This window comes from Phymastichus coffea, unplaced genomic scaffold (assembly GCF_024137745.1).
Source record: "Phymastichus coffea isolate CEN01 unplaced genomic scaffold, Cenicafe_Pcof_1.1 PCOF00044, whole genome shotgun sequence".
Classification (NCBI taxonomy): domain Eukaryota; kingdom Metazoa; phylum Arthropoda; class Insecta; order Hymenoptera; family Eulophidae; genus Phymastichus; species Phymastichus coffea.
The window spans coordinates 556,694-582,690 of NW_026706855.1; the positions used below are offsets into that span (position 1 = coordinate 556,694).

At 37.2% G+C, this 25,997-nt stretch overlaps 6 protein-coding genes across 14 annotated transcripts; 2 read left to right on the forward strand and 4 right to left on the reverse strand.

The window, feature by feature from the left end:
- Positions 1-1,424: 1,424 nt before the first annotated feature.
- Positions 1,425-4,554, reverse strand: LOC131664460 (rho GDP-dissociation inhibitor 1). Of its 4 annotated transcripts, none has more exons than XM_058935559.1 (5): positions 3,892-4,249; positions 3,611-3,801; positions 3,282-3,506; positions 3,096-3,116; positions 1,425-2,832 (listed from the first exon to the last, which is right to left on the reverse strand). In XM_058935559.1, the coding sequence occupies exons 2-5, from the start codon at positions 3,792-3,794 to the stop codon at positions 2,633-2,635; spliced, it is 630 nt and encodes a 209-aa protein (XP_058791542.1). In that variant the 5' UTR covers positions 3,795-3,801; positions 3,892-4,249; the 3' UTR covers positions 1,425-2,632. The 4 variants fall into 4 exon arrangements, with proteins under 4 accessions (XP_058791542.1, XP_058791544.1, XP_058791541.1 ...); XM_058935561.1 differs by lacking the exon at positions 3,892-4,249 and adding an exon at positions 4,264-4,554 and having other exon boundaries at positions 1,426-2,832; positions 3,108-3,116; XM_058935558.1 differs by lacking the exon at positions 3,892-4,249 and adding an exon at positions 4,264-4,552 and having other exon boundaries at positions 1,427-2,832.
- Positions 4,555-4,890: 336 nt separating this feature from the next.
- LOC131664414 (dynein axonemal assembly factor 5) lies at positions 4,891-7,743 on the reverse strand. Its single transcript, XM_058935467.1, has 4 exons — positions 7,034-7,743; positions 6,721-6,960; positions 5,188-6,639; positions 4,891-5,121 (listed from the first exon to the last, which is right to left on the reverse strand). The coding sequence occupies exons 1-4, from the start codon at positions 7,740-7,742 to the stop codon at positions 4,985-4,987; spliced, it is 2,538 nt and encodes an 845-aa protein (XP_058791450.1). The 5' UTR covers position 7,743; the 3' UTR covers positions 4,891-4,984.
- A 101-nt stretch (positions 7,744-7,844) lies between these two features.
- On the reverse strand, positions 7,845-11,626 carry LOC131664415 (phosphoribosyl pyrophosphate synthase-associated protein 2). 5 transcript variants are annotated; one of them, XM_058935468.1, is made up of 5 exons: positions 10,688-10,728; positions 10,426-10,530; positions 9,533-9,941; positions 8,800-9,222; positions 7,845-8,713 (listed from the first exon to the last, which is right to left on the reverse strand). In XM_058935468.1, the coding sequence occupies exons 1-5, from the start codon at positions 10,711-10,713 to the stop codon at positions 8,555-8,557; spliced, it is 1,122 nt and encodes a 373-aa protein (XP_058791451.1). In that variant the 5' UTR covers positions 10,714-10,728; the 3' UTR covers positions 7,845-8,554. The 5 variants fall into 5 exon arrangements, with proteins under 5 accessions (XP_058791451.1, XP_058791455.1, XP_058791454.1 ...); XM_058935472.1 differs by lacking the exon at positions 10,688-10,728 and adding an exon at positions 11,531-11,616 and having other exon boundaries at positions 7,849-8,713; XM_058935471.1 differs by lacking the exon at positions 10,688-10,728 and adding an exon at positions 10,591-10,680 and having other exon boundaries at positions 7,849-8,713.
- Positions 11,627-11,891: 265 nt separating this feature from the next.
- Positions 11,892-18,292, forward strand: LOC131664505 (structural maintenance of chromosomes protein 6). Of its 2 annotated transcripts, XM_058935661.1 has the most exons (18): positions 11,892-12,020; positions 13,387-13,530; positions 13,675-13,867; positions 13,981-14,133; positions 14,248-14,612; positions 14,670-14,800; positions 14,873-15,073; positions 15,149-15,345; positions 15,418-15,564; positions 15,635-15,819; positions 15,901-16,211; positions 16,307-16,526; positions 16,598-16,768; positions 16,864-17,051; positions 17,144-17,309; positions 17,396-17,707; positions 17,877-18,010; positions 18,093-18,292. In XM_058935661.1, exons 2-18 carry the CDS (start codon positions 13,399-13,401, stop codon positions 18,118-18,120), a joined length of 3,234 nt encoding a protein of 1,077 aa, XP_058791644.1. In that variant the 5' UTR covers positions 11,892-12,020; positions 13,387-13,398; the 3' UTR covers positions 18,121-18,292. The 2 variants fall into 2 exon arrangements, with proteins under 2 accessions (XP_058791644.1, XP_058791643.1); XM_058935660.1 differs by lacking the exon at positions 11,892-12,020 and having other exon boundaries at positions 13,122-13,530.
- Positions 18,293-18,476: 184 nt separating this feature from the next.
- LOC131664444 (exocyst complex component 7) lies at positions 18,477-21,490 on the forward strand. Its single transcript, XM_058935532.1, has 7 exons — positions 18,477-18,643; positions 18,754-18,988; positions 19,076-19,614; positions 19,690-20,241; positions 20,311-20,551; positions 20,635-20,904; positions 21,211-21,490. The coding sequence occupies exons 2-7, from the start codon at positions 18,754-18,756 to the stop codon at positions 21,474-21,476; spliced, it is 2,103 nt and encodes a 700-aa protein (XP_058791515.1). The 5' UTR covers positions 18,477-18,643; the 3' UTR covers positions 21,477-21,490.
- A 62-nt stretch (positions 21,491-21,552) lies between these two features.
- On the reverse strand, positions 21,553-25,418 carry LOC131664445 (ras-related protein Rac1). Its single transcript, XM_058935534.1, has 4 exons — positions 25,140-25,418; positions 24,873-25,019; positions 23,997-24,384; positions 21,553-23,484 (listed from the first exon to the last, which is right to left on the reverse strand). Exons 2-4 carry the CDS (start codon positions 24,905-24,907, stop codon positions 23,329-23,331), a joined length of 579 nt encoding a protein of 192 aa, XP_058791517.1. The 5' UTR covers positions 24,908-25,019; positions 25,140-25,418; the 3' UTR covers positions 21,553-23,328.
- Positions 25,419-25,997: the final 579 nt, after the last annotated feature.

Sequence of the window (25,997 nt, forward strand, 5' to 3'; positions counted from 1 at the left end):
TACGGGTGTTCGCGCGCGGCGATCCATGCTGTTGCAAGACCTTATACGGCGAATCCGCGGCCGGACTCCCACGATTGTCGCTGTCCGCGTCGCGTAATCGAGGGTATAGCGATACGTCGCTCGATTGCTTCGCCGCGTAACGAGTGCACGTCGAAATTAAGCACCGTTTTCCAAACGCGCGCGATCCAGCTGTCGATCGAACGATTCGTTAGCGGGGATGGAGCCCAATAGCCGAGGACAGCGCGCGCGATCTGCAAGCTGAAAAGACTCGCGCTCGTTGATGGCGATAATTGGATAATGAAACGTCGCCGTGAGCCTTCCATCGATCGAACCGTTGCCCCCCCCCCCCCCTCTTCTTTTATAAAGTACGTCAAGCAACCTTCGAGTTTTTTTATGGCTTAATTGTATAACTCGACTAGTGTAAGTGTTAAGATGGGCGACTTTTTACAAGTGATCGACTAGCGAAAAACAGGCAAGTCGTCGGTATTCGATTCGAAGACAAGTGCCAGAAGCGCAGTGAATGATCGAATGCGGATCACACGCACACACGTTATATGCCTATATACACGCTAATTCAAGAAATCACACGCACGCCGAAAAAAATGTGGCACGTGAGAGAAAAGCGGATCGTGTCGTTGTACCTACGATGGAAATAAAACCAAAAAAAAATAAGAAAAAGGAACGAGAGCGTCGATGGCACGTCAAGAAGTTTCACACGTGCTTCCTGCGGAAAGAAAGATCAATGAGGTCTCTCGGCTGAATGTTTTATTGTAGGCAGGTGCGCCGTTGTTTGGGCGTGTGCGCAGCATTACTGCTCTTTGCTATTTCGCCACCACCGTGCTCGCGGTTCTCAGACGATAAATCGCAAACGGTATTATTTGATGCCGCGAGTACAAGTGAAAAAAAATTCTTCTACGAACTTTGGGCTTGTGCTTGAGCCGCGCAAAGTTCAATTACAGAGAGCGAACTCGGTTCGTTCTGGTCGCTGCTTAGCGGAATCTCGAATACAGGAAAGCAATCCCGAGGCTTTTCCTGCTGAATTCTAGCCTTGCCGCGACGGGGATACCTCCTTGAGGAAAATTTGCTGGAAGAGCTCACGTTAATTGCCGAGGAAGCAATAGCAGAGGCAACCTATTAACGCGCTGAGTTCTCTCTCTCTCTCTTTCTCTTACACTCGAGGAAGAGCAGGTTCGCTGACCGAGAGCAGCCAGACCGTGTCCATTATCGCAACCGTGACCGATTTGCTATTAGCGCGCCAGAGAGTCGCCAGGAATCGCCGATCACGATTATGATGATGATGATGATCATCATCATCATCACCATCGTGCCGCCTTCGCCGACCTCGATACCCATTTTGCTGCTTTCTGCTATTGTTAGTACATTACGATTGCTCGTGTGATAATATTATAGTTGTATAAAATAAGAACACGTTGATGAAAAATGAAAAAAAATGTGTATATTTAAGTTTAGTAACTGCATATTCGGTGCTGACAATAGATTGTTTTCTCTTTTTCGCATACACAATATGTAATATCGGTATACCAGATGCGACGACGAATATATATTTTCAAATGCATTGGGCATCAGGCATACTTTATTTTGCAAATTATGCACATCTTGCACCAAAAGCACACCTCGCACACTTGTATGCTTGGTGTGTAATATAATAATATATAATAATATGTTCGATGTATGTATGGTACTACTTTCAGTTCGCGCTTGAATATTACTTTTCACGAGATTTGTTTTGTGACAATTAGTGCAAAAGGTTTACTTGTACTACAATGTATCTGTATGTGTGCTTATGTGTGAATGTAACTGTGTATTTTAAATACTCTTTTCTATTCATTTCCCATTTAAGATGAGCAACGTGTTTGAAAAAACATGTAACATACTTCTCTTTAACAACTATCTCTTCCAACACTAAGAATGTTAAAATTATACTTGTGTTTATGCTATATCAATAGGTAATCTCAAAAATATTTACCAATATATATAATATGGCTTTGCTATAATAATCGAAATTCTCTCAATCAAGTATATGTTTATTCTTATTGGTTTGATGTTTGATTTTCTAAGTTCCAAAAATGTTCCTAACAATCTCAAGTAGTCGTTGAGCAGTATTTTTCGTATATCTTAAGTTTAGTATTCGGCACTGTGTGTTCACATTGGGAGCTTTTTTCTTTTAATACTTTGTAAGTAGCATTTACTCTTTGAAATGCAATGGATAAATAACATCAACCGTTTATATACATACTATTACTGTGTCTTTAGACACATAACACACATTCACAGAACGTAAAGTAGCTGCAAAGTAAAAGTTATGTACGATACAAAGCAATGAAAGTAAAAAGTACGTACTAATTAAAAATAAGTGTCCTTATTATTCAACAATATAGTAATAATAATTATCGAATCTTATGGTATTACTAAACGCGACACTAGCATGAAAATTACAAAAGCAATTGAAAATCAATTAAACATGTTTGGCATACACGAATTTATCCGTCCTTAACCGTAATTACTCTTCATCATTGGTCGAAACGAAGGCAATTTGTTTTCGTCGTTCTTTCTTTTCTTTTTGCAAGACTCTTGAGTAAGAGAAAAAGAGTTAAGACCCCTCCAAAGAAATCTATTCTTTCCAGTCCTTCTTGATCTCGAACGTCCATTCCCACTTGAGGTGTTCATGTTTGTCGTCGTCGGTGAACAGCGAGTTGACGGTATACGAGCCACGAGCCATCACACCGGATGGTGCATCTTCGGGTGGAGTCGTGTACGATTGGATTTCCGTTTTTGGAGCGTACGATCCGACCATATGCGTCATTTTATCAACTAGAGAATATTTCTTCCATTAGTTTAATCATTGATATAGTGTTGGAAAGTAAATAATGTTTTCTTTTTCTATTTTACATATAACGCTACTTCCAAGACAAAATTAAACGTATGAAAACATGTAATTGTTAAATAGAATATTAATTCTACTTAAACTTTTTTCTTTCATGAACTCAAAAGACTGTTTCAGAAATAAATTTAAAATTTTGTAAAATTACAATTTAATACTAATTAGCTACTTTTATAATAATTAAAATAACTACCTCTTGAATTACCTGACACTCCTAGTAACAGCAGTAAACAATAATAAATATGTTAGGTCACCCAATGTGTGTATTTAAATTTAAAAAATATAATATTATATATAAAAAGAACAATATTTCAGCATTTTCCGGTTCACATTTTACTTATGTTTTCTTTAAAAATTACTATAATAAATATAAACTTACCAGGCACACCAAGGCGGTAAGTCTTTTGAACATACTTTAATCCATGCACAATTTCTCTTTGCACAATGAAATCAATTCTTATTTTATAACTGATACCTTCTTTAATAACAAATGTTTGTTTTTTCAACTGAGATAAATCTCCTGTTAAATCTAACTCCATATCAGGTCGATCTTGCACACATAAGGCTAATTTTTTAACAATTACTTTCCTGGAATCACTTGGATCTAAAAAAACATGGATAGAGATAAACTGATACAGCATGCCTCTTTAATACTAGTAACTTTAATTTCAATCAGTCACTTGATATTGTTGTAGAAAAATAGCTTACCAACAACAACTCCACCCGTTTTAGATTCACCAAGGAGAGCTTCTTTGTATTTTCTTAAACTCTCATCTTCTTTGTCAGCTTCAAGAATTTCCTCAATACTCTTTTCCGGTGGCGGCTTGTAGTTAGGCATAGCTTCACCCTCCTCATCCACAGATTCAACATGTTGCAGAGTCGGTTCAGACATTTTCAGCCTAGGTAAGTAAAATGTATATCATGAAGCATGTTCAATCAAAACAGCCATTGCATGCTTGATGCATGTGTCATCATTGTGGAACCAACACCTCTAATTTGCAGTGTTGTTAGGTAAGTTTTGAGTGCCGGTGTTATCTGATAACGCGAGAAAGCGCTATCTTTTTTGGGAAATTGTTTGCGAGGCTTATTTTTGTGTATTATTAATATCTTAGTGAGTCAAAAAACAAGAATCTTCAAGTTTACCGAGAATAAAGCGAGGTATCACTCGTCACACACTACACACAAGAATGAAAAACGAAAGCGGCACAAGAGAGTGAGAAAAACGTAGACAAGGACAAGTTGGCTTTGTCAACCGAGTAACGAAATAACCAGGCAGCTAGCTATCCCTCTGATATGCATGACACTCCAGAATCGGTGTGTCCCGATACCAAAAGTAAATGCTAAACGTTTCTCATACTCACGTCGAGTGCAGAATGCAAGCGCCGGATTACAATGGCAATGTTAATTCCAGTTGAGGGTCGCTTTATTGTATTTGTCGTCTTAAAAAGACAGAAAGAGACAGCAAGACGATTCGCGGTGTCCGTACGGCGGCACTTTTTTCTCCCTTTTACCCGTGCCCCGTTCACGCACACTGTGTTGTTTGTACGTGTGTGTATGTATTTAAGTGCCGAGAATAAGATGGCAGCGCAACACGCGGGATTATTTGTACCACTTTCTCAAATTTCGAATGCAATTGTTGATTTTGTTACACGTTACTGATTTGAAAACCTCGTTTAGCGGAGACGCGAGGTTCCTCTCAACAGAATAGCGCTTTCTTGTCTCTTGGATCTTATTGGAGTCGATTAATTTTCTATCTATATTGGATTAGACTTAAGTAACCGAGGACGCAGGTGGTGACGTAAAATATTGATTTACGCAACACTTCCCTCGAGTTCCACACGCTAATTTTATATTAAACACTAATTCTTAAAACTTAATATTTTGGAGTTAGGATTTTACTAATTGTTTAAAGGAAAAATTCGTTTTAATAATAAAAAACAATAAATAAAAATGTATTTGTTATTCTATTGAAATGTTTGTTTATTGTTAAATAAGTTGTACGTTTTTAAAAATCCTACGTCTAATTATAATAAAAGATATAAAGTAAGAGTTTGAAAATCCTCATAAATCGGTTAATCAGAATTACTTATTTTTTAAATGATCTTGGGCAGCAGCTGATAGTTGGTCTAATGATTTCTGATTGATAAAATTGGGCCTTGACTTCTCAATTTTTTCCAAAAGCAACATAGGATGAATTTTCACTAAATCCATCAGACATTCTGAAAAAAAGTTAATGGTGAATATATTTGAAAATTTTAATTTTAATAAAAATTTTAATGGCTTACCTAATATTAGTTTTTGAAATTTCTCTTTAGGATCATCAAGGTGAGTTAACATATTGGTATATACATAATCAATGTGAACGTAATAAAATGAGAGATCATAATCTTTTGGTAAAATTTTCCAAATTTCTCTTACAGCTTCGATTGCTGCAAGCCGAACTTGGTCGTTCGAATCTTCCAATCTACTTAGAATTTCCGAACTCGTTTTGTGAATATGCTCCTCGTTGATGTACGACAATTCCTGGCCGATGTTCATTACGAAACAAATGGCTTGCAAAGTGTAAAGTCTGGTTTTGAAAGCATCGTCCTCCAACAAATTAACCAAGACAGGCCTCACTTGTTCGAACAACCATCCGAAATGCTCGGCAGATATAGCGAACCTTTTGCCGTTATCTTTGTCGCATTTGACGATGATTTTGTTCAAGAGCGCGCATAAGCAGCAAACCGACGCAGTTCTGATTGCTTCTGCTGAGCGACCAGCTGTCCAAGATAATCCCGGAACTATGACTTTCTCAAGGATTGTGTTTGCAAAGTTAATGAACGCGTCCGCGTTCTTATCGTCACATGGATCGTCCCACTGTTGCAAATAATCCGATAATAAGATATACTGCTTCAATTGTAGTCTTTTGTCGGCGTCGAAATAAGTCGCTTTTTCAAAAATCGGATGAATCAAATCCAAGTTCTTGTAAGTTGCTGTTCTCGCGTGTGTAATGCAAGCTTGAAAAATGCTGAATTCGGAAGATGACGTTGTCCATGTTTCACAGTTGTTACGAATCGATAATAAAATAGCCGTGATGTGCTTCTCGTAGAGCTGATTGACGTTTTCGAAAGTGTCAGCTTTAGCCAACAATTCTAGCAATTCTTTAGCCGTTACCACGACATGCAAGTCGCCTGGCATCGACAGAATTGTAAAGATGGTAGTAAACAAATCTTGAGAAATGTCAGAACAATCTTCACGGCAAATTTGCAAAAGCGTTCGGCAGTAGATCAACACTTGGATTTGATAGCGAGCTCTGCGGCTTTGACCGACCGAGCTTTCCCGTAAAAATTTCCCGACTTTTGACAGCTCTGCAGCTAGCAATTGGCGCTGACTGCCTTTCAAAAAAGCGATGAACACTCTAAAGTGACCTCTTGTCGGATTCTCCTGTAGAGCAGGCAGAATGAGCTCAAAATAGGAGTTTGGAGGAACGAAGTAAGCCATATATTCAGCTGCAAGTTCGACATTCTCTGCTACTCGGTCGTCTTCATCGTTGCAAGCTCTGTACATGGGAGTCATGAGCTTTTGAATATGTTGGTTTACCTCGCCTTCAAGATTCAACGCAAGAACGCATAATAGTTGAGCAGCGCGAACTTTGATGTCAGCCATCCAGTCACTTAACTCCCTTATTATGGCTCCAAGTAGCTTTGAAAAATTCTGCTGGACCAGAGTGCGACATCCGAGGTTTGGTCTCTCAACTGCAAGTGGAAAAATACTCTGCATTTCTTTGCACGATACGACGTGAATGACAAAGAAACAAAGAAACATGTATATCGTACCATTTGGGGGATAATGCTTAGGATCATCGTCAAAGAAGTCTAGCTTGTCCTTGAATCGTTTGTCCGATTCATTTTCAGTGATGTATTGTTCTCCCGCAGCGATCCACAGAGCGGATGCCTTTTCTCGTATTTCAGGTAGAACGTCGTTCATTCCGGTGAGTAAGAGTGGCAGTAATTTGTGCCACCAGCTGTATCGGTCCTTCAAGTCGACCATCCATCTGCCGGCAACGTTTACTACAGCTGCAAAAATTCATCAATTTTTTATAGGACACACCTATCATTTTCGGTAACTATAGAGCGCACATTCGCATACCTGTTCTAACGGTCGCCGATTGATCGAACAATCGTTCAGCCAGAGGACCAGCTGCAATCTCCATCGATTTGCTATTGCCAGCGAGTAAAATTTCTCCAATCGTTGTCACAGTAGTCACCCGTATTCTGTGGTGCTGGTGCGCTATGTTCGTCAGTACCGGCTTGACGAAAACTTCCGATTTCGCATAAAAGTCAGCGGCGATCACCTTGGCCATTTCGCTGATACAATCGCAGCTCTCCTTCTTCACGTTGGGATACTTGTCCGTCACCGTTCTAGTTAGAATTTTTACCAGGTCGTCAAAGTACGACGTCAGCTTGTCTTGATACTTCAGCACGACTGCTCTCAACAGTTGAACGCACTTTAGTCTGACCTCCTCGGATTGCTCGATCAACTCTTGAGATCCCAAGCGCTTGCTCAGTATCGGAATGATGTAGACGATGTTCTTGTCGGAGCATGGCAATCGCATCAGAAATACTTTCAAAATTTCCAGCGATGAGTCCCGACAGGCTTCCGCCGGATCGTGCAAAACACGTACGACTGGCCGATGAAAAATTTCCCAAAGCTCTAGCAAACGTTTCTCGTCGAGGCTGTCGACCGAACTCAGGATGTCTTTAAGGATTTCTCGAAGTGCTTGCTTTCTTTTAAATTTGTCCTCCGATTGCAAACTCGCGCATATTTGCGTGTACTGTGCGTCTGATGATTCAGGCATCTTCGATGGCTTTAGTAAACGCCCAGCTGCTTATACCTAATCGTCAAGCGAGTCAACAAAATTAACGTTTCCATGGCAACTCTATTGAGTACCTAAATTTAGGACAAGTATGACGTGACGTAAAGAATAATAATGTTGCGATAAGCGACGAAATCGTGAATTGTGGAAAATTTCGAACGGAAATCATGCAGCATGAAGTTTTATTCAAGTTTCACATTAATGCGATCATCACTATTTGATTACATTCAATCGCCATTTGCGATTATACGCTGATATAACATCAAAATTCATGAAACAAATGATTATTATACCTATATAAAGGTAATTATAGAAATAAAAACTGATAATACAAAAAAAATTGTGTTTTATAGTAGAAACAAAAATAATTAAAAAGTTTGATTGAAGCAGCTAATATAATTGTAGAATTACGTATAGTATTTAAAAATGTAGTAATATATTGATTCGAAATAAAAATGCTGTAAATTATAAATATAACAATGATTGTAAAACCGCTACCACACGGAATGGAAGTACTCATTTTTTTATCAATTACTCGACCCATCATTTTTCCTCTACGCGGTTGTTTCCCATTATCGAGATCATATACATATAAAAATACCATAAAAAATTAGGTAATTAGAATCGTGCTCTGTGTTAAATATACGATATATATGAACGTGTATGTAAATAGAATTTTTTCTCTTTCTTTTTTTATGTTTGTGTGTGGTACAGTGGACGCGCTAACGACTCGTGTGATGTACATGTATACAAGTATCGACGAACGATTTACGATTTTCCAATATCAACGTAATTTAATCCTCCAAGGTTACGTTTTTAAAGAGATAGGACATCGATTCTTTGTTATGTATACGTCTTATAGCTTCTGCCAGCAGAATACTAATATCCACAGTTTTTATTTTATGACATTGCATTTTTTGCAACTCGTGTGGAATTGTATTAGTAACTACAACCTAAAGTTAAACCAAATAAAATATAACGTAAAATAGTTGATACCAACAATTTTTTCTTACAATTCCTAATAATAAAAATTTCTCACCTCGTCAATTGGAGACTCCTCGATAAGTCTCGGAGCATCGGAGCTCAACAATCCATGTGTAGCTAATACATAAATTTTATAAGCACCTCTTTCCTTAAGCACCTCGGCAGCAGCAACAAACGACTGTACGTCGTCGACCATATCATCTACCATAATGGCAATACGGCCACCGACATCACCAACAACATTGATCGGAGGCTTTTCCTTAGCTGGATGCACAGGTACTCCCACTCCAACTTGCATCGTCCTTAGCGAGGACAACGTTGGAGGCGAGTAACGACCGTCGTTCATGTCAGACTCGCTTTCACGTTGTTCCCCATGAATAACAGCTATTCCCAGGCGAAGACGCTCGGCGTAGCTCGTTGCTTTTTTTGCGCTGCCTGGATTGCGAGCTACTATCACCGAGTTACGAAAGTCGGGAATCTGGAAAAATCATGAGCGTTCTTAATATGCTCAATTTTTTTCTAATAACCGAGTGTTACGTATTATTTAATTGTGTTTTTGAAGATGTAACCTCAATAGACCTATCATAACAAAATACATAAAAAGACCTATATTTACAATTTACTTGAAAAAAATCAGACCTTTTGTAATGGCAAGCAAGTTAGACCAATTATAGAAATTAAATTTTTATAAAAGAAAAGCTCATGCAAAATGATTATGTAATATTTCTATTACTTGTTCTAGTAGTACAAGCTATTATGATAAGTAGAATAAAAAAAATGGAACTAACCGATTCCTGAATATATTGAAGTAAGAAAGGACTAGCTCTCAAATTATCAACCGGGCAGTCAAAGAAACCTTGAATTTCTTTCTGATGCAGATCCATGGTAATGAGATGTGTCAAACCACTTTTGCACATCATTTTGGCCAAAAGTTTTGATACAATGCATCCTCGTTTACGCATTTTGCACTGTTTTGAATAGGGCAGATATGGGATAACACCAACAATGCTCTTAGCCGATGAAGTTTTACATGCATAGGCCATTATGAGCAGCTCCATTATGTTATTATTTACGTCTTTTGTGCCTGTTTGTATAATGTATATGTCTTTGCCTCGAACGGAGTCCCCAATCTCAACCATAGTTTCTCTATTTGTCTTATAATACACGGCGCATCCTCCATTTTTAACACCAAGCCGACTGGTTTTATATAAAAAGAATGTATACAAGTCATAAATGTAATCATTCAATTTAATACACAGTATAAGTTATAAAAAAAAGCGGTTTTAGACTGTAACTTAAACTGACAAAACAAACTGAAAGAATATAGTTGTGAATTATCTGTACTTTTATGCAGTTATGTCAATATGAAGATATCTTTTTATTTGAATTTATCGACTTAACAACAGTTGTTTAGTAATTTTATTAAAAATAGATTATAAGCCAATATTTGAAATATTAATTAATGGGCTGAACTTGCATGTTGCTATGTAAATAATTTGTAAAGGTTAAGTTTTCAGCAACCACATGAATAATGATGTTGAACATGCATATATAGATGTGTGACAAGCATCTTATTCTTTACCAAAAACTAATTCAACTGCATATTTGAAATATTATCTGTACTTATATGTATAAAAGTCTCATAAAAATATGAAAATTTAATAAAGAGAATGTAGCTTACTCAGCAATCAAATTAGCTAGTTCTGGATGAGAGTTTCCAGCAATAATGACAACATCAGTAGCAATGGGCCTGTCCATTTTTCTTTTTGTAACAAGGAATTTGAACCTGAAAATATTTCAATTATATTTTAATCACATGTAGAACACTGCAAGAAAAAACATTTACGTTGATTGGTAAAAAATTGGATTCGGATCAATGAACCGCTGTCACAATAACGACTTTTATGTAACGGATATAAAAAATATAGAAAACTATTTATTACGATGTTATTAGTAGTAACACGACCATGAAATAACACTTAAAAATTAATACGATCAGCATGAAAACATATACGGCATGTTATCGTCAAAACGTTATTAATACGATGCGATGATGAAGGTATGCCTGATGCTGTTGAAATCTATCGTAAATCACAATGAACGATATACATACCACTATATATTTTTCATCTAAATGCAACTGTATAATCGACACTAACAGAAAGATATCCCATTAATTTATTTACTATATATGCAAAAAGATCAGCTGTTTTCGCCAGTCGCTACACAACCTGTCACTGCTGCCAACTTTGAGTCGACGATCAAATGAACCGTTTTTGATGCGTTTACGAAAGCCGCCTTTTTTATCTTATTTTATTTAATCATAGCAGTGCTGGTAATGTTTTATAGCTATAATAATGTATTTACATACATACAAACCCGAAAATTTCGAAATGATATATCACTTAATTAGTCCACTATAATTGGAGACGAAAGTGAGAGCAGGTGCTATTTTATTTTTGAAATTGCTCACAAATAGCATGATGAATAAAATATATATATTTGATGATGATGATAGTGACGATAACGCGATGACACGCGTTTTTATGTTGTTTAAATTTGTTCAAATTTTGATCACAACGAAAATTTGCGGAAATATTGTATATTTGTTATGTAAATTAAAATCAGAAAATTTTTTCAAAAAATCATTTGGGTTGGTTAATTTCAAAAAATTGCCGATTAAATCGCAGCATATAATAGCTGAAACCTCGCAGCTTATGTAAAATAATCGCGGTAAGTGTCAATAAAACTTTCTTAACCTGTATGTTGTTGCAAAAACATCGTACCATCTTAATTAACAAATGTAATAACTTGATGTAACTTAATATATCTTCTCAAGCAGCTATAGCTTTCACTTTTCCCTCCTTTGTTTCTTTTCCCGGTCGCCCTACTATGATACTGTTTCCTTCTCTTCCTTTCGTCTTACTCCCACCATTGTTGCCGGCAATGCGCTGATGGTGGCGGGCCGAAACGAACTGACCGGTATTCGTTTTTCGTATTTGTGTATAAAATCCGTGTGCAATCGACGCATTAACTTAACTCTGCTGTTACAGTGTCTTGACAGGCAATAGTCAACATAGTATTATCGTAAATCCTTAAGCTATTTTTTTTGCTTATTGCTATTGCACTGCTGCTTTTACTGCTGATGTTCATTCTTTTCTGTGAAGTTTTGTTGTGCCAAATGTTGTGAATTCTTGTCTTGTGTTTTTACGACTATTTTTTTAACTGTGCATGCTGACGCGAGACTAATATTCTTCGGTGTGTTACTCAGAATCTGTAAGTATTTTATCTTATTGCACTGGTAAACTTCTTACAATCTTACTTGCTCTATTCCTCAGACTGATACAAATTTACTTTTTATCGAATCATTATTATTGTCATTGGAGTGCGTATAACTGTGATGTAACTTTCTATATCAATATTAAATGCGGAAATACTTATCGTAGATTTTTCCTTGTACATGGATTTGATATGATACGCTTGCTTTGCTTCGTCTAAATTGTTTATTATGAATGCGTTTAAATGTTTTAAGTGAAATTTATTAAATATACATCGTATCGTTTCGAATTTTAATGAAAGCAACTTTAGATATTTGAGATGTACGCTCTGTGTCATAAGATAAAAACATATCTATCGAATTTACCGCAAAAAAATTTGTTGATAGAAATTCAAAACTGCCTGTTACATGAATTTGACTACCGACTAAGCTAAAAAATCTTGGTTGACATTCATTTGTTTCCTAAACGTTTGTAAACGTAAATTTTAATTGCTGTTTATCGGAATTAGTATCGATAAATATGTATTATTATAAATTGTTTTTTCCAAATTCGTTTACTTTATGATTTCTTTAAAGCTATTGATGTTTTATCTTACTAAAAAAATATTCTGTCAATTCTAAATTACGGTACAAAGAAAGTCCCAATAGTTGGTGTTTTTGAACGCAATGCGTGATCATCGTGCAAATTTGAACTGGTATCATGGAAACTGAGGGCCATCATCAGTGTTTGGCATCGATTGTTAATTTCGAAAAAAAGCCTGCAGATGACTTCAGTTTGTACACTCGAAGAGCTATTTTCGATTCCGTTCGTTCCAAGGTTCCATCGAATTTTTAATTCTGAAATAAATGATAATTATTAAAATAAAAATCTGTTTTTTTTACATATTAGAAGTAGATACAATATATCCATTGATAGAATTGTTGAAGAGGAAACAATTTTTTACATTCTAACACTCTATAATCGTTTCCTTTCAGTATTCAAAGTTTCTATAGAACCTTGGATCAACGAAATCGGAAAGAGCTCTTCGAGTGTACAAACTGAAGGCATCTGCAGGTTGCCGTTATTTTTCCGAGACTCAAAAATCAACGGCAGATGTAGTAATGCTTTAGCGGGAAAACAAGATTGTATTGTATTACAAGATTAATACTGTTTTCCACTAAAGTAGAGAAATGTCCTATTGGTTTTTATTTTGCCTTTTGTGCGTCATTCATTAGACAAGATGTAGAATAATTTAGGGAAACACTTCGCACTGCGTAGAGTGCCGTCAATTTGATAACCTTCGCGCTGCCGTTACATCTTTGTTGATATCAGTATATTGTCAACAGGAGTTTCATAATTATATGTTTTTTTTCTACGTATGACAGTTCGCGACAAAGATGGGCGAGGAAACACTAAGTCAGTCAAGAAAAAGAAAGACCACGACTCCTGAAGAAATCCAGTCAAAACGAGTCAAAAACAGGAATTCGCAAAATTCGTCCGATATAAAGGATGATACGGTGAATGATGAGGTATGTACAATGTCAGTTTTTTTTTAAACATTTTCTGACTGACAACGTTTTTGAAGAAAATGTTGATGAAATGTCTTAAACTTTTTTGTACAACTTTGGATTTTATTTTTTTATCAAAGATTTCACTATGCCTTTACTTTACAGCTTGTACCTGGAAAGATTAAACGAATCTTTCTAAAAAACTTCATGTGCCATGATGCCTTAGAGATGAATTTCAATTCTAGAATCAATTTCCTTGTTGGTGTAAATGGTAGCGGAAAAAGTGCTATACTAACTGCTCTAACTGTTGGCTTGGGAGCTAAAGCTAAAGATACAGACAGAGGAGTATCACTAAAAAGTAATAATAAAGAATATTTTCTATATAATTCACAGAATAATTATTTTGTATACTACTATTAAAGGTAATATACATTTTACAACTACAAACCTAATATTTATTCTTTTGTTTAGATTTTGTGAAACAAGGAAAAAGCTCAGCTACGATAGAAATCACTATCACAAACAGAGGTGACAAAAGTTACAAATGGGAAACGTATGGAGATACTATTACTGTAATTAGGATTATTGGTACAACTTCATTATACCGAATTAAATCTCACAGTGGTATGTATAATGTGATTACTTAACATATTTTATTACATTATCAAAAGTAATATCTATTAATTTTATATTATGATTTCATTTCTTCATGCTGATTGAAAGTTTTTGTTCTTTCAGGCCAGGTAATTTCCACAAAGAAAGAAGAACTTAAAGCAATCACAAATGCATTGAACATCCAAGTAGATAATCCTATTTCTATTTTGAACCAAGATGCTGCAAGGTCTTTCTTATTAACGAAAAAGTCTGATGATCTGTATAAATTTTACATGAAAGCCACTAGGCTGGATGTTGTTGGCGAGAACTATAGGACAGCTCAGAGTGCTAGCGATCTCGCAAAATGTAAACTTGCAGATTCAAGGAAATATCTAAGTGATAGTGAAAACGTTATAAAGACTCTTAGGCATAAGCTCCAAGCTCTGCAGTCACTTGATATATATCGAGAAGAGTATCAACAACTTAAAAATGAAGTGCTGTGGGCAGAGGTAAGTAGTTTTATAAAATAATCATAAACTACTTTGTTTATTACTATATTTTCGTAGGTTCTTACAGAAGAGAAAAAGCTACTACAAATTGATCAGAAAATTGACTTACAATCTAAGGAAATTGAAATGCTTGAAAACATTGAATTTACTAAAGCTTCCAAGGAAAAAGAAATCATCTCTCGAATCGAGTGAGTGTAATAATTTTTCATTTTATTACTTTTTGGTCTTTTTAATTTTGATTTTATCTTAATTCTTCGCAGAGAACACAATGCAGAAATAGCTTCTCATAAAGCTGAAGCAGCTGCTAATGAAGAAAAGTGCGACGGTCTAAAGAAGAAAGCAATGGAGAAAAAAAATACGTTGGAACAGCAAAGAACAAAAGTACAAAAGCTCCACAAAAATATGAGTGAGAAAAAAAATGATTTGCAACTACTTATGACTGACATTAACCAAAAGGAAAAGTAATATAATTCTAGTTTTCGTTAAGTAAATTATAAGTTGTATGTTATATTGATGATGATTTTGTCTTTTTATAGGGAGGAATGTGATGTTGATGTTAAGAGACAGGAAGCGCGCTATTCAATTGAAGAATGTGAGCAGCAGTTAGATGAAATTCTTGCGACTTTGAGAACAAAACAAACTGACCTAATGCACTTTGAAGAGAACAGTAATCGTCTTGATAAAGAAGAAAAAGCTATCAAGATTGAAATTGACTCAAAGAAAAGAGAACTAAGTGAGTATTGCCTGACATTTTAATTTTTGATGACATAATGTATTTTTAGTTATTTATTTCTTTTTATTTCAGACGCTAAGATACGTGATTTGGAAATCTGTGAGAAGCAATCTGATAACGCCTTAACTGTTTATGGAAACAATATTCCTCGACTAGTTCGAAGAATTGAAGAAGAGCACCAGAGAGGCAGGTTCCGAAAAAAGCCTGTAGGACCACTTGGTAAATCGACAAATTCTATGTTCATTTTATTGAAAGTATCTAAATACTATGTTCGGTTTTTTCTTTTTAGGCGCCTATATTTCTATAAAAGACCCCTCATGGATTCCGGCTATAGAAAGTTTTCTTGGGATTGGAATGTTAAGGACTTTTTGCGTTGATAATCTTCATGATAGAACGCTTTTGAATAAAATAATGAGTGAGATTTTCACAAATGAGCATTCACCATCAATTATCATTAGTAAATTTTTCGATGATGTATGTACTTTAAACTGCATTATGTAATTTCCTTTGCATTATGTAATATCAAAACTATACGTGGATATATTCCGTTTATAGCGGCATGATGTTGAGTGTAATTGTACTAGATCACCACAATATGACAATATGTTAGATATGATGATTATATCAGATAATACAGTAGCAAATACTTTGATCGATCAGAGAGAAATTGAACGAGTTCTTTTAATACCAACTTCAAAAGAAGCTTGTGACGTGATGTCAGATTTCAGGAAAGTACCCCAAAATTGCAGGCGAGCCATTACCAAAATGAATGACTTATTCTTCCCCGATCCAAACTATAAAACATATGGTGGTTCTGCTGGAGAAAGGCCAAAATTCCTTCAGGTTTCCACTGCAGAGAGAATTCGGTAGAAACTCAAATTTTATTTTTCAAATATTTGTTATGTTTAAAGAATACTATTTTAAACGTATCAATTAGCTAACACAATTAATTCTTTAACAGCGACCTTCAAGATGATATCGCCGAACTTGGCAATCAACTGAAATTTCATAAAGAACAATATGCTCAAATTCATCAGAGAAAAGCGATAACCATCCAAGAGCTTAATCAAGTTCAGCAACAAGTGAGGAATTTATTGGGCAAGCAGTCTTCAATAAAAAACAAAATAGAAGAGAGTAAAGAAATTTTAGAGTCTCATAATAATAATACAATAAATGAGCATGTAAGTTTAACTTTAATAATTGTCACTTTTTGATTGTATAAAAAATATTGAATATACATACTTTTTTACAGAAATTAGAAGTTGAGCATATAAAAGAATGGCTTGTGCGTCATAAAGAAGAAATGACCCGAATGATGGAGGAATATCGTAGATTAGAACAAGAATCGAAGGTAGCAACGGAAGAATATAAAACATGCCGTACCCTCAGTACAAATTTAGATGTTGCATTGAATCCTATTAAGGTAAGTAATAATAGTACAATTTTAAATATACGCCTAGCTAAATTTTTAAGATGTTAATTACTGTCAATTGTCTAACCGTATAACGTTTTGATTAGGAAAAAATTCTTGAGCTCAAGGATGAGCAAAAGCGACTGAATGTTACTAATAGAGGAGCTAGTAAGAGATTGCAAGAAGGCAAGCAATCGTTGCAAAGATTGAAAGGTGAACATCAACAACAACAGCGCGTTGTCACGACGAAAACAACGCTTGCTGAAGCCTGCTGTCCTCGAATAGACACTACAAAGTATAATTATTTTAATTATACTTTTATAGTTTAATTACTTTTTACTTTTTATAATTTGTAAATATATATAACTATTTTTTTTTCCATTGCAGGACTGTGGCTGAAATAAGCGCTCGGTCGAAAGAACTGATGAAATTCATCGAGAACGTTGAAAGGGAGCATGGCAACAAAGAGGCTCTGCAAGAAGAATTGCAAGAGCAAGAACAGCAATTTGATAAGGTGTTTGATAATGCATGTGAATTGGAACGTTTGAATGAAGTAATGAATAAGGGCTATCTTGTATACTTTTTTTATAACAATCCACTTCAAAATGGAATTTTTGAATAATGTATCTATTTTTGCAGGTACACACTGAGCGCGTACGAGTTCGTAAACATTTTTTCAACAATATGAAAGCAGATATTGCTGCGAAAGTTCAGACCGCTTTCGCGAACATATTGTCGCTAAGAAACTACGAAGGCACAGTAACAGTGGACCACAAAAAGCATAAACTTGAGCTTGAAATGGTTCCAATCAATGACGCTAAAAGACTAACAAACGATGCCAAACAACTGTCTGGTGGCGAACGGTCTTATTCGACGATTGGTTTTATCTTAGCTCTGTGGCATTGTACTGGTTTGCCCTTTTATTTCTTAGATGAGTTTGATGTATTTATGGTAAGGAAATATTTATAGTTTAATAATTTTCCATAAAACTATTTTTCTATACATATTCTTTATGTAATCCAATAAGCAAATAACTATTAGTTACAATCATTTGGACACAAAGCTTTAAATAATTAATATTAATTTCATTTCACTATATAATAATTTTATTGTTTTACAGGACAAAATCAATAGGCGAATGATTATTGATATTTTAATCCATCACGCTGAAACCAGTCCAAATAGCCAATTTACATTTTTAACTCCATTAGATGCTTCTCATCTCAAAGCAAAGAACTCTATCACAATCCATAGGTAAGCTACGTTTTACAAGTAACTATATTATGGCATCGCCAATACAACTTTACTAAAAGCGGTTTTTTTTTGTCTATTCCAGGATGACTCCACCAGAAAGATCAGGATAAATACATTACATTACTTTATTTTTGAACACAATTTATTTAATTTAATATAAGTATTCGTTAAAAAATTTACTAAATCGAACATAGAACGTTAACGTATTATATTTATATATTGACTATTGTATTAAGTTTTGTATGTCCATTAATTTTTTCTTTTCATAAAAAAACGTGCCTTTTTAATAAAAAAGAACTGTACGTATGTAATAAAATATAATTTACGTATCAATTTATTCATATTTTTATCATTCCTACGCCTAAAACGTATTAATTATAATTAAATTAAAGTAGTTGAAATGATAATGTAGATTTCTACTTGGAATACCCGCTGTTAGGTTATGCTATGACATTTGGGAGGTGTTGCTGTCATCGTGTATGTACAATAGTTGTGCAATTACAACAATTTATTGAAACTAGGAATTGTTAAAAAAAAGGATGAATATAATAATTAGAAATAGATAGTGAGAAATTTAGTGACAATTAAATAAAATTTATTTATTTGATAATTATTTCAAATGTATTCATTAAAGTTTGTATGAGATTTTATAAACTATAAAAAAAACTTTCCATTACAAATATTTACAATTTTTAAATTATGAAGTAAAGAACAAATTATTCATAATTTAATTTAAAGTTCAGATGGAAATGCAATTCGATAACGACGATACTTCGGAAAGGCGATTTGAGATAGAATGTAAACTGGAAGCTGAAATAGCTTCTTTGGAGGCTATCAAAGAGGCACAGGAACACAGTAAAAAGTTAACAAGTGGTATGGTAGCGATTCTTTCATCTCTAGAGGATCGATTAGCTACATTACGTCGTACCATACTACCTGTTTACAATGAGACTGGCAATCTCCAAAAGCAGCAACACAGTAAGTGACACACAATAATAAATTTACCATAATATATCATTTGTTTAAAACAGGCTGTTTGAACATTAATTACAAATATTTGTACAGATATTGAAAAAACTTTGACATTACTGGACCATGCAATTGGCTATTATGGAGTATGCCAAGAGGTTGAAAGTTCAGTACGAGCTGGGCCAAATGGTGCTAGTGGTTTGGATGGTTTCCTAGACTCTATGAACAGATTATGGAATGCTCAGCATTATTTCCAAAAGAATAATCCAAGCTCCGTAGAATTAGAGAATGTTTCAACGCTCTTTAGTACAGGACTTGAATCTATTTACGCCGAATTCCATGACATACTAGCACGACAAAGTAAACCAGTACTTCCAATAGTTCTCTTAGACTTGATAGGAATAGATGAAGATACAAGTAACGAAGATGCCCCACAGTCTTTGATCCAGTTGCCTGAAAGTGCATTAGCTGACTTGATCAAGATATCAGGGTGGCTGGAAGATAGAGGCCATCGTAAGCATACCAAATTATATGCCTCCGTAAGATCTGCTATTGTCCTTCGTTCTCTTCAACTGCTGAAAGAGCATCAGAGAAGTGCTAGTGGTGGAAGTACACATGCTGCCAGTCCTATGCCAGTGAGTAGTGGGTGCACTTTCAGCTTCACCGTAATACAGTTAACTTTTGAATAGCACAGTATGTTTCTTATCCAGAGAGCCAAGTTCGCTCACAGGCACTCTCTGGGTGTCCCCGAGACAGCGGGCCGCAGAACGTCGCGTCGGCTGCAGCTCGCTCTCGAGAAAAAGGCTAGCAAGATGCTGTTGAAAGCCTCCCAGACGACGGGCTTGTCGTTTTCCCTGAAGAATCAGCAAGGTGGCGCGGGATCGGGCCACCATCACTCAAGCGAGGACGCAGCGCCGGACGAGCAGGAGATGGAGAACTACCTGCTGCTCGCCGCCGGTCTCCACAAGCTCATGCAAGCCGAGCGAGTGCTCGTAGGTAGGATTCTTCCTCAGACGCTGCAGCTGCAGGTCCTCGAGTCGACGGTCAGGGACGCCATGGATCTGGTGGCTCACGACGGAGAGAATATTGCCGCGAGAGCAAAGCGATGCATCGTCAGAAAGGACTTCAGCGCGGTGCTCGTCGTGTTCCCGATTCTGAAGCACCTCGAGGAGCTCAAACCCGACCTCGAGAGGACCGTTGAGGGCTGCGAGTATTCGCTGAGGTCCAAGTTTGCCTCGGTCATCCAAACTCTCACCGATACCGTAAGTCCTTCGTATTTCACTTGGACGTAGTCCGCGGCTCGTTTCAGCGCTTTTTCGTTCGTCTCTCAGGGTGCACAGGCATTGGAATGCTTTGGCGAAAACGTGCGCAACGAGTCGGGCGCCGTGTTGCCCAAGGACGGTACGGTCGCCGAGGGCACCAGCAACGTGCTGATATTCCTGGAACAGCTGACCGAGTACGCGGACACCGTGGGCGCCGTTCTCAAGCGTCACAACGAGACCGACATCGTGGGCATCATTAACGCCAAGCAGGCCGAGCATCAACACCGAGTTGCCTTGGGACATTACATCAGTGAGCGCATCGCGACGGAGCGTGAGCGAAGCTCGCGCGCGCAGCCACAGCTTTCAAAAGCGACCCGCCGTTGTACGTTGCAGAGCGCGTGCTGGCCCTCCTGAATCTCGCGCTGGTGAGCAAAAGCGACACCTCGTACTCGGACCCGGCTCTGCGCGCACTCTTCCGCCTGAACAATCACAACTACGTGATCAACGCGCTGCGTCGAAGCGCCCTGATGGAGATACTCCTGCTCGCGGAGCCAAGCGCCGAGCAAACTTACCAAGATCTGTTGGTGCGCGATCGTACCAGCTACGTGGCGACGACCTTCGCCAAAGCCCGAAATCACATCGAAAATCACAACGACGAGCCCGGTAGGTTTAGCTGTAAATCCGTGATGAATGACTCAAGCACTGCTTGCTTGGATTCTTATCCGCTGAATGGGCAATTGAGCGAGCGCGGTTAATTGAGCTTTTGATCATGGATTTCGTGCGGCGTGTGATCTGTGGTAACGAATGAGCGAGTGAATGGACAGCGAAAGAGCAAGTGCTCACTGACATGGATTCGAGCATTCAAGGATACGAATGAACGTTTTTTTATTACGATGACACGGTTGGCTTACTGATTGTGCAATTAAGCGAAAATGACATTTGACGACACGTCTTTTCTTCTGCATGCAGGTGCAAAGGTGTTGAAAGAGCGTTTTGCGGGTTTCGGTCGCGAATTCGAGGAGGCAGCCAAGTTCCAACGCACATACTCGGTTCCAGACTCGAAACTTCGCGAGGAACTTCGCAAGGAATTACAGCATTCGCTGGTACCGCTGTACACGACCTTCTACCACAAATACAAGCACACATCCTTCTCCAAGAACCCGGCCAAGTATATCAAATTTAGTCCGGAACAGGTGTCTGCCGCGATCGACACGTTCTTTGACACATCTGCGTGAGCGGTGTGACCGACGTAAGCTGATTTTGTACATGCGGGGTGATGATTAATGTAAAACAATGTTATACCATATCATAATCTTTATTTATTTGGGTAATTGCTATAAAATTATATAAAACATTTGCTTGGAGGCAATAACATAATAATTTAAAACTAGTTATTTGAGAAAACGATGAAATTTTCGCTGCGACCCAATGATTGTTTACTTCTTTTTTTGATTTTTTTTTTATAACACATGTAAACGTATAAAAAGTTTGTAAATCAACATTAATATTTCTAGATTATTGAAAATTTCGCAATTAAAAAGAATTTATCAAATTTACAAAAGACAACTTACAGAGGTGTGGTTTGACTTATGATTTATTCAGAGCGTGTGACATGCAAGATAGTTGACTCAAAGAATCACTCGAGTTTAGTAAACACCCATTAAATAAAGAAAATTCAGTTATACAATATCGATGGATTTTCCATTTTCTTTTTTTTTTTGTTACAGTTACGGTATGGGCGAAAACGATTATCGTTTCACGCGCGTTACCGCTAAAAACGTGTATTAAAGTTGAATTACACGTACATATCAAGAGAGACATTTGTGTAAACTACACATTACATCAAACATTTTGCAATCCAGTCTCGACTTTTATATATACTTTATTTTTGATGAATGTTTATTCAAATATATATAAAAAAACAATTAACGTTTTAGATTCGATTAGTTTAGCAGCTTCATAAAGATATAGCCAATAGCAAGGTAGGATCAAGATTTGAACTCCAGCAATTATTTACAATTAATAATCAGGTATTGCATCGCATCTAGTTGTTCCTCACACCATTTGATTCTCACGATAGCGTTCACGCTCCTCTCACGGTTTCATTCATACAACCGTTCAAAAATTATTTTAACATTGTTAATTTTTTTGTATTATTTTCTTTTTATTTATTTCATTATTTTTTACGACCTTAATTTTCTTTCTGTAATTTTTTTTAAACAAACACGTATTCGCTCCAGCTAGGCTGTTCCGAAAGTTTCTGCTCTTTCACAATTGATTTTATTTTTATTTATTCGTTTTGTGCGTGGATGAATCACAGACGTTGTATCAGAGCAGTGATTAAATGATATGACAAGAGCAGAGAGAAAGAGAAGGAGCAACGAGTGTCACATGTACGCGCATGTATAACTCATGCTCCCTTGAATTTTTGTTGGTTTGTTCACGTGCGCGCCTTAACTAGCCTAGAAATTACACAGTCAACTTACATAGTCGTCTATTTTAGAGCGTGAATGTGTAATATATATATATATTTTTTTTTTACCGTTCATAGATATTCATTAATAATAATTATTAATATACTCTAGTATACTGTACACAATCGCTTTCATATCTTGACGCTCTGTTATCTTTTTTGTTTTCTCATAGTTTCTGTCTACAATCGATCGTTCCTCTATTAAAAAGGTACAAACTTTCAATAGTAAACGGAAACGAATAGCGTTAATTTGCTTTAAAACCCTTTACCTTTGTCGCGCGACCACTGGAAATATTGAAGCTACCGGCATAGAAGTCTCTTCTCTCTTTCCTCCCCCTCGACGTACTTTTATGAATTTACTTTATTAGTTCGCTCGGCCAGAAATATATCTTTCTTTTCTTTGTCATATACATATATGTGTGTGTGTATACACACACACGCACACACACACATACACTTTTTTTGAACGGTTCTTGACGTTATTTTGTGCGGCTTGACGGTTAATTAACAGCGTGGTTTGCCTCAGTACTTTCAAGGGACTGATAGATGGAGAGAAGGAATGGCGCCGCATTTCGTCTGTGGCGTTGCGCGCCGATGATAAACAACATTTAATATTATAGCAGGCAACACTTGCGCTTCGGCTTCACTTGCAGAACGGGACAAAGAACTGCACGGATCGCCTCGTCGAACACCGTTTTTAGTCCCTTTTGCGTTAAGGCAGAACATTCTAGATACTTCACTGCTCCAATTTCCTTTGCCATGGTCAAACCCTGAAACGCAGATCAATAAAAATTAGTTTGACGAATGACTGTGCGATTGTTATTGAGAGTAACATTAATCAAAGCAAGCACGAATCTAGAAAGGCTAATGCATTTTCCTTTCGATCTTGTATACCTTGGATAAATAATGAATGTTTATAAAGCAATTTAAATACTCTATTTTTAATACTAAACTATAATATAAATTCATTATTTTCTATCATAAATTAAATGTATTTGACATAAATTCTTAATTTAAAAGGTCATTTAGCATCTAATTAATATAACGAACAAGAAAAAGCTATAAGTTCTGTTTCATATTGAAAAAACAGTAAAATAAACATCATACATAAGTCTTCTAAAATAATATGCGTGAACAGCAGTTGTCAGTACAAAAACAGTATAACTGTGATAAAATATGCTTTTCAGACTATCAGTAATAACATGGATACACTGACAGTGGCACATCAGGAATCGCAAGAAATTTTAAAGAACAGTAATATGTTAGTTTATTCTTTAAATACCTGAGGATAAGTAATTGGGGCAAGCTTCTTATCTTTTAATCGCTCGATAGTTTCCTTGTCCTCGCGCAAATCAAGTTTAGTCCCAACGAGGATAATGGGTGTTGCTGGACAGTGATGGCGTACTTCTGGATACCATTTTGCCCTGACGTTCTCAAAACTTGCTGGATTGACCAGTGAGAAACAAATAAGAAATACGTCAGTCTGTGGATAGGACAGTGGTCTCAGTCTATCGTAGTCTTCTTGTCCAGCTGTATCCCACAGACCAAGATTGATAGGTTTACCATCGACCATCACATTAGCAGAATAATTGTCAAAGACTGTTGGTATATACTCTCCAGGGAATGCATTGGTGGTGTAGCTGATCAACAAACAAGTTTTACCTACAGCACTGAAAAAGAAAAGAAAATTGGCTATTATCCATTTGTACATATTCCACTGATTCACAAGAATCCAACCCAATGTTAAAACTGATGCAAAAGTGAATCAGAAACAAAGTTAATTAAGTCTGCAGCTAGAATTACGGATAATCTGTGCCAAATACGCGGCACACGGACTAATGAAACTAGATATTATGATTCACTAGCTGTCCATGCATGCATGCTTCCAAGTATGTCTTGCAGAAAGGAAAAACAATTACACCACGCCCATGATCGCGAATCGCTTTCTGGAGACATATTATCTTCGTTATCGTCGTCGTCTTCGCGAACATCGAAACGACTACATAGTTCTTGCATAGTCTCTCCGTATATCTCCGTCTTTCTCACTCATAGTCGTTATCACACACGGAGGCCCAGCCCAAGTAAAAGAAGAGCCGACTCCCCTCGCGAGATTTTAGACGAGATACGAGGAAGCTGTGGAAGTGTAATTAGCACTTACCCATCGCCCACGACGACGCACTTGATCGCTTGCATTTTGCTGCGTCCTTAGTGTGTCCGGCTACTGCTGCGGCGGCGATCCTCGACAGCTTACTATATGCCTCTCTCGCACGTAGTCGACGTCGTCGTGGGAGCGCTATGGCGCTGGCTGGAAAGAAGGCAGGCGAGCGTGACAAAGCTCGTACGAATGCGCGCGCGGAGAAGAGAGAGTGAGAGAAAGAGAGAGAGGAGGCACGCCGAGCGAGACAACCAACTCTCTCACACTTACTATCCTTCTCGCACTTGTAGTATTTAGGCGGGGGTCACTCGCGATCGGATTATCCAGCAGCAGCGAGGCCGCGATGCTGATGATGATTTTCGGTGAAAGATGCGCATCAGCGATCAGATGAATTTTCCAAGGCACGTATACAGCGAGTCGCTCCCGAAACTCGCGCTGGCAGGAATTATGACTGGATATTACGCTGCTCACGCTAGAACGCTAAAAGTGCCGACAAGTGCACCGGGACACCTCTCCCTCCGCGCTTGCCGTCGTTGCTCTGATGAATATGTGTATACGTGTGCGATTCTCACGCGCGCTTCGTGAGATGATGTGTATTTTTATGCCTCATTGGCGCCAGCTCTCTCTCTCTCTCTCTCTCTCTCTCTCTCTCTCTCTCTCTTTCACTGTCCCTCTGTGAAATTTTTTTCCTTCAGATGTGGACGCTCAGCCCCTGCGTTATACACGCTGCATCGGATGAATTATATTTCCAGTCTCACGCATCGCACGCAGATGTGTTTTGATTTGATTGAAAAATTGATCTTCCAGTGCGTGCGATTCAAAATACTGCATTATTTATATATTTGTGTTGTCAGCTCGGTTGGAGCACACGATAAAGTCGTGTTTATTATCCGAGACAATAGCGAAAAATAATTAGATTTAAAAACTATTCCACTGCTTTTTTAATGCAATTATGATATAGGTTTACCCGGGAGCGATGACGTCACAGAGCGTCAAGGAGCAACAAGTCTCTAACTTCTTTTTCATTATGCTTTGGAATCAAGAAACGTCGCGCACGGCTTTTTTGTCTTTCTTTAATTTATTTTATGGTTTTGGTCGAAAAAGCCAAAAATATCGCGAGCTCTTGTC

What these genes read in the sequence shown, in the direction of transcription:
- LOC131664505 (XM_058935661.1), top strand. Translation starts at nt 13,399, where the DNA reads ATGGGCGAGGAAACACTAAGTCAGTCAAGAAAAAGAAAGACCACGACT. An exon ending in ATGAGTTTGATGTATTTATG is followed by an intron (nt 17,708 to 17,876) that starts GTAAGGAAATAT and finishes ATTGTTTTACAG; the next exon opens with GACAAAATCAATAGGCGAAT. An exon ending in AACTCTATCACAATCCATAG is followed by an intron (nt 18,011 to 18,092) that starts GTAAGCTACGTT and finishes TGTCTATTCCAG; the next exon opens with GATGACTCCACCAGAAAGAT.
- LOC131664414 (XM_058935467.1), bottom strand. Translation starts at nt 7,742, where the DNA reads ATGCCTGAATCATCAGACGCACAGTACACGCAAATATGCGCGAGTTTG. An exon ending in ATCGGCGACCGTTAGAACAG is followed by an intron (nt 6,961 to 7,033) that starts GTATGCGAATGT and finishes GAATTTTTGCAG; the next exon opens with CTGTAGTAAACGTTGCCGGC. An exon ending in TAAGCATTATCCCCCAAATG is followed by an intron (nt 6,640 to 6,720) that starts GTACGATATACA and finishes TTCCACTTGCAG; the next exon opens with TTGAGAGACCAAACCTCGGA.
- LOC131664415 (XM_058935468.1), bottom strand. Translation starts at nt 10,713, where the DNA reads ATGGTCGTGTTACTACTAATAACATC. An exon ending in GTGTTACTACTAATAACATC is followed by an intron (nt 10,531 to 10,687) that starts GTAATAAATAGT and finishes AAATATTTTCAG; the next exon opens with GTTCAAATTCCTTGTTACAA. An exon ending in CTAGCTAATTTGATTGCTGA is followed by an intron (nt 9,942 to 10,425) that starts GTAAGCTACATT and finishes ATATAAAACCAG; the next exon opens with TCGGCTTGGTGTTAAAAATG.
- LOC131664445 (XM_058935534.1), bottom strand. Translation starts at nt 24,907, where the DNA reads ATGCAAGCGATCAAGTGCGTCGTCGTGGGCGATGG. An exon ending in TGCGTCGTCGTGGGCGATGG is followed by an intron (nt 24,385 to 24,872) that starts GTAAGTGCTAAT and finishes TTTCTTTTTCAG; the next exon opens with TGCTGTAGGTAAAACTTGTT. An exon ending in CCCCAATTACTTATCCTCAG is followed by an intron (nt 23,485 to 23,996) that starts GTATTTAAAGAA and finishes TCTGCGTTTCAG; the next exon opens with GGTTTGACCATGGCAAAGGA.
- LOC131664460 (XM_058935559.1), bottom strand. Translation starts at nt 3,794, where the DNA reads ATGTCTGAACCGACTCTGCAACATGTTGAATCTGTGGATGAGGAGGGT. An exon ending in AACGGGTGGAGTTGTTGTTG is followed by an intron (nt 3,507 to 3,610) that starts GTAAGCTATTTT and finishes ATGTTTTTTTAG; the next exon opens with ATCCAAGTGATTCCAGGAAA. An exon ending in TTACCGCCTTGGTGTGCCTG is followed by an intron (nt 3,117 to 3,281) that starts GTAAGTTTATAT and finishes TGCTGTTACTAG; the next exon opens with GAGTGTCAGGTAATTCAAGA.
- LOC131664444 (XM_058935532.1), top strand. Translation starts at nt 18,754, where the DNA reads ATGGAAATGCAATTCGATAACGACGATACTTCGGAAAGGCGATTTGAG. An exon ending in TCTCCAAAAGCAGCAACACA is followed by an intron (nt 18,989 to 19,075) that starts GTAAGTGACACA and finishes ATATTTGTACAG; the next exon opens with ATATTGAAAAAACTTTGACA. An exon ending in ATGCTGCCAGTCCTATGCCA is followed by an intron (nt 19,615 to 19,689) that starts GTGAGTAGTGGG and finishes TTTCTTATCCAG; the next exon opens with AGAGCCAAGTTCGCTCACAG.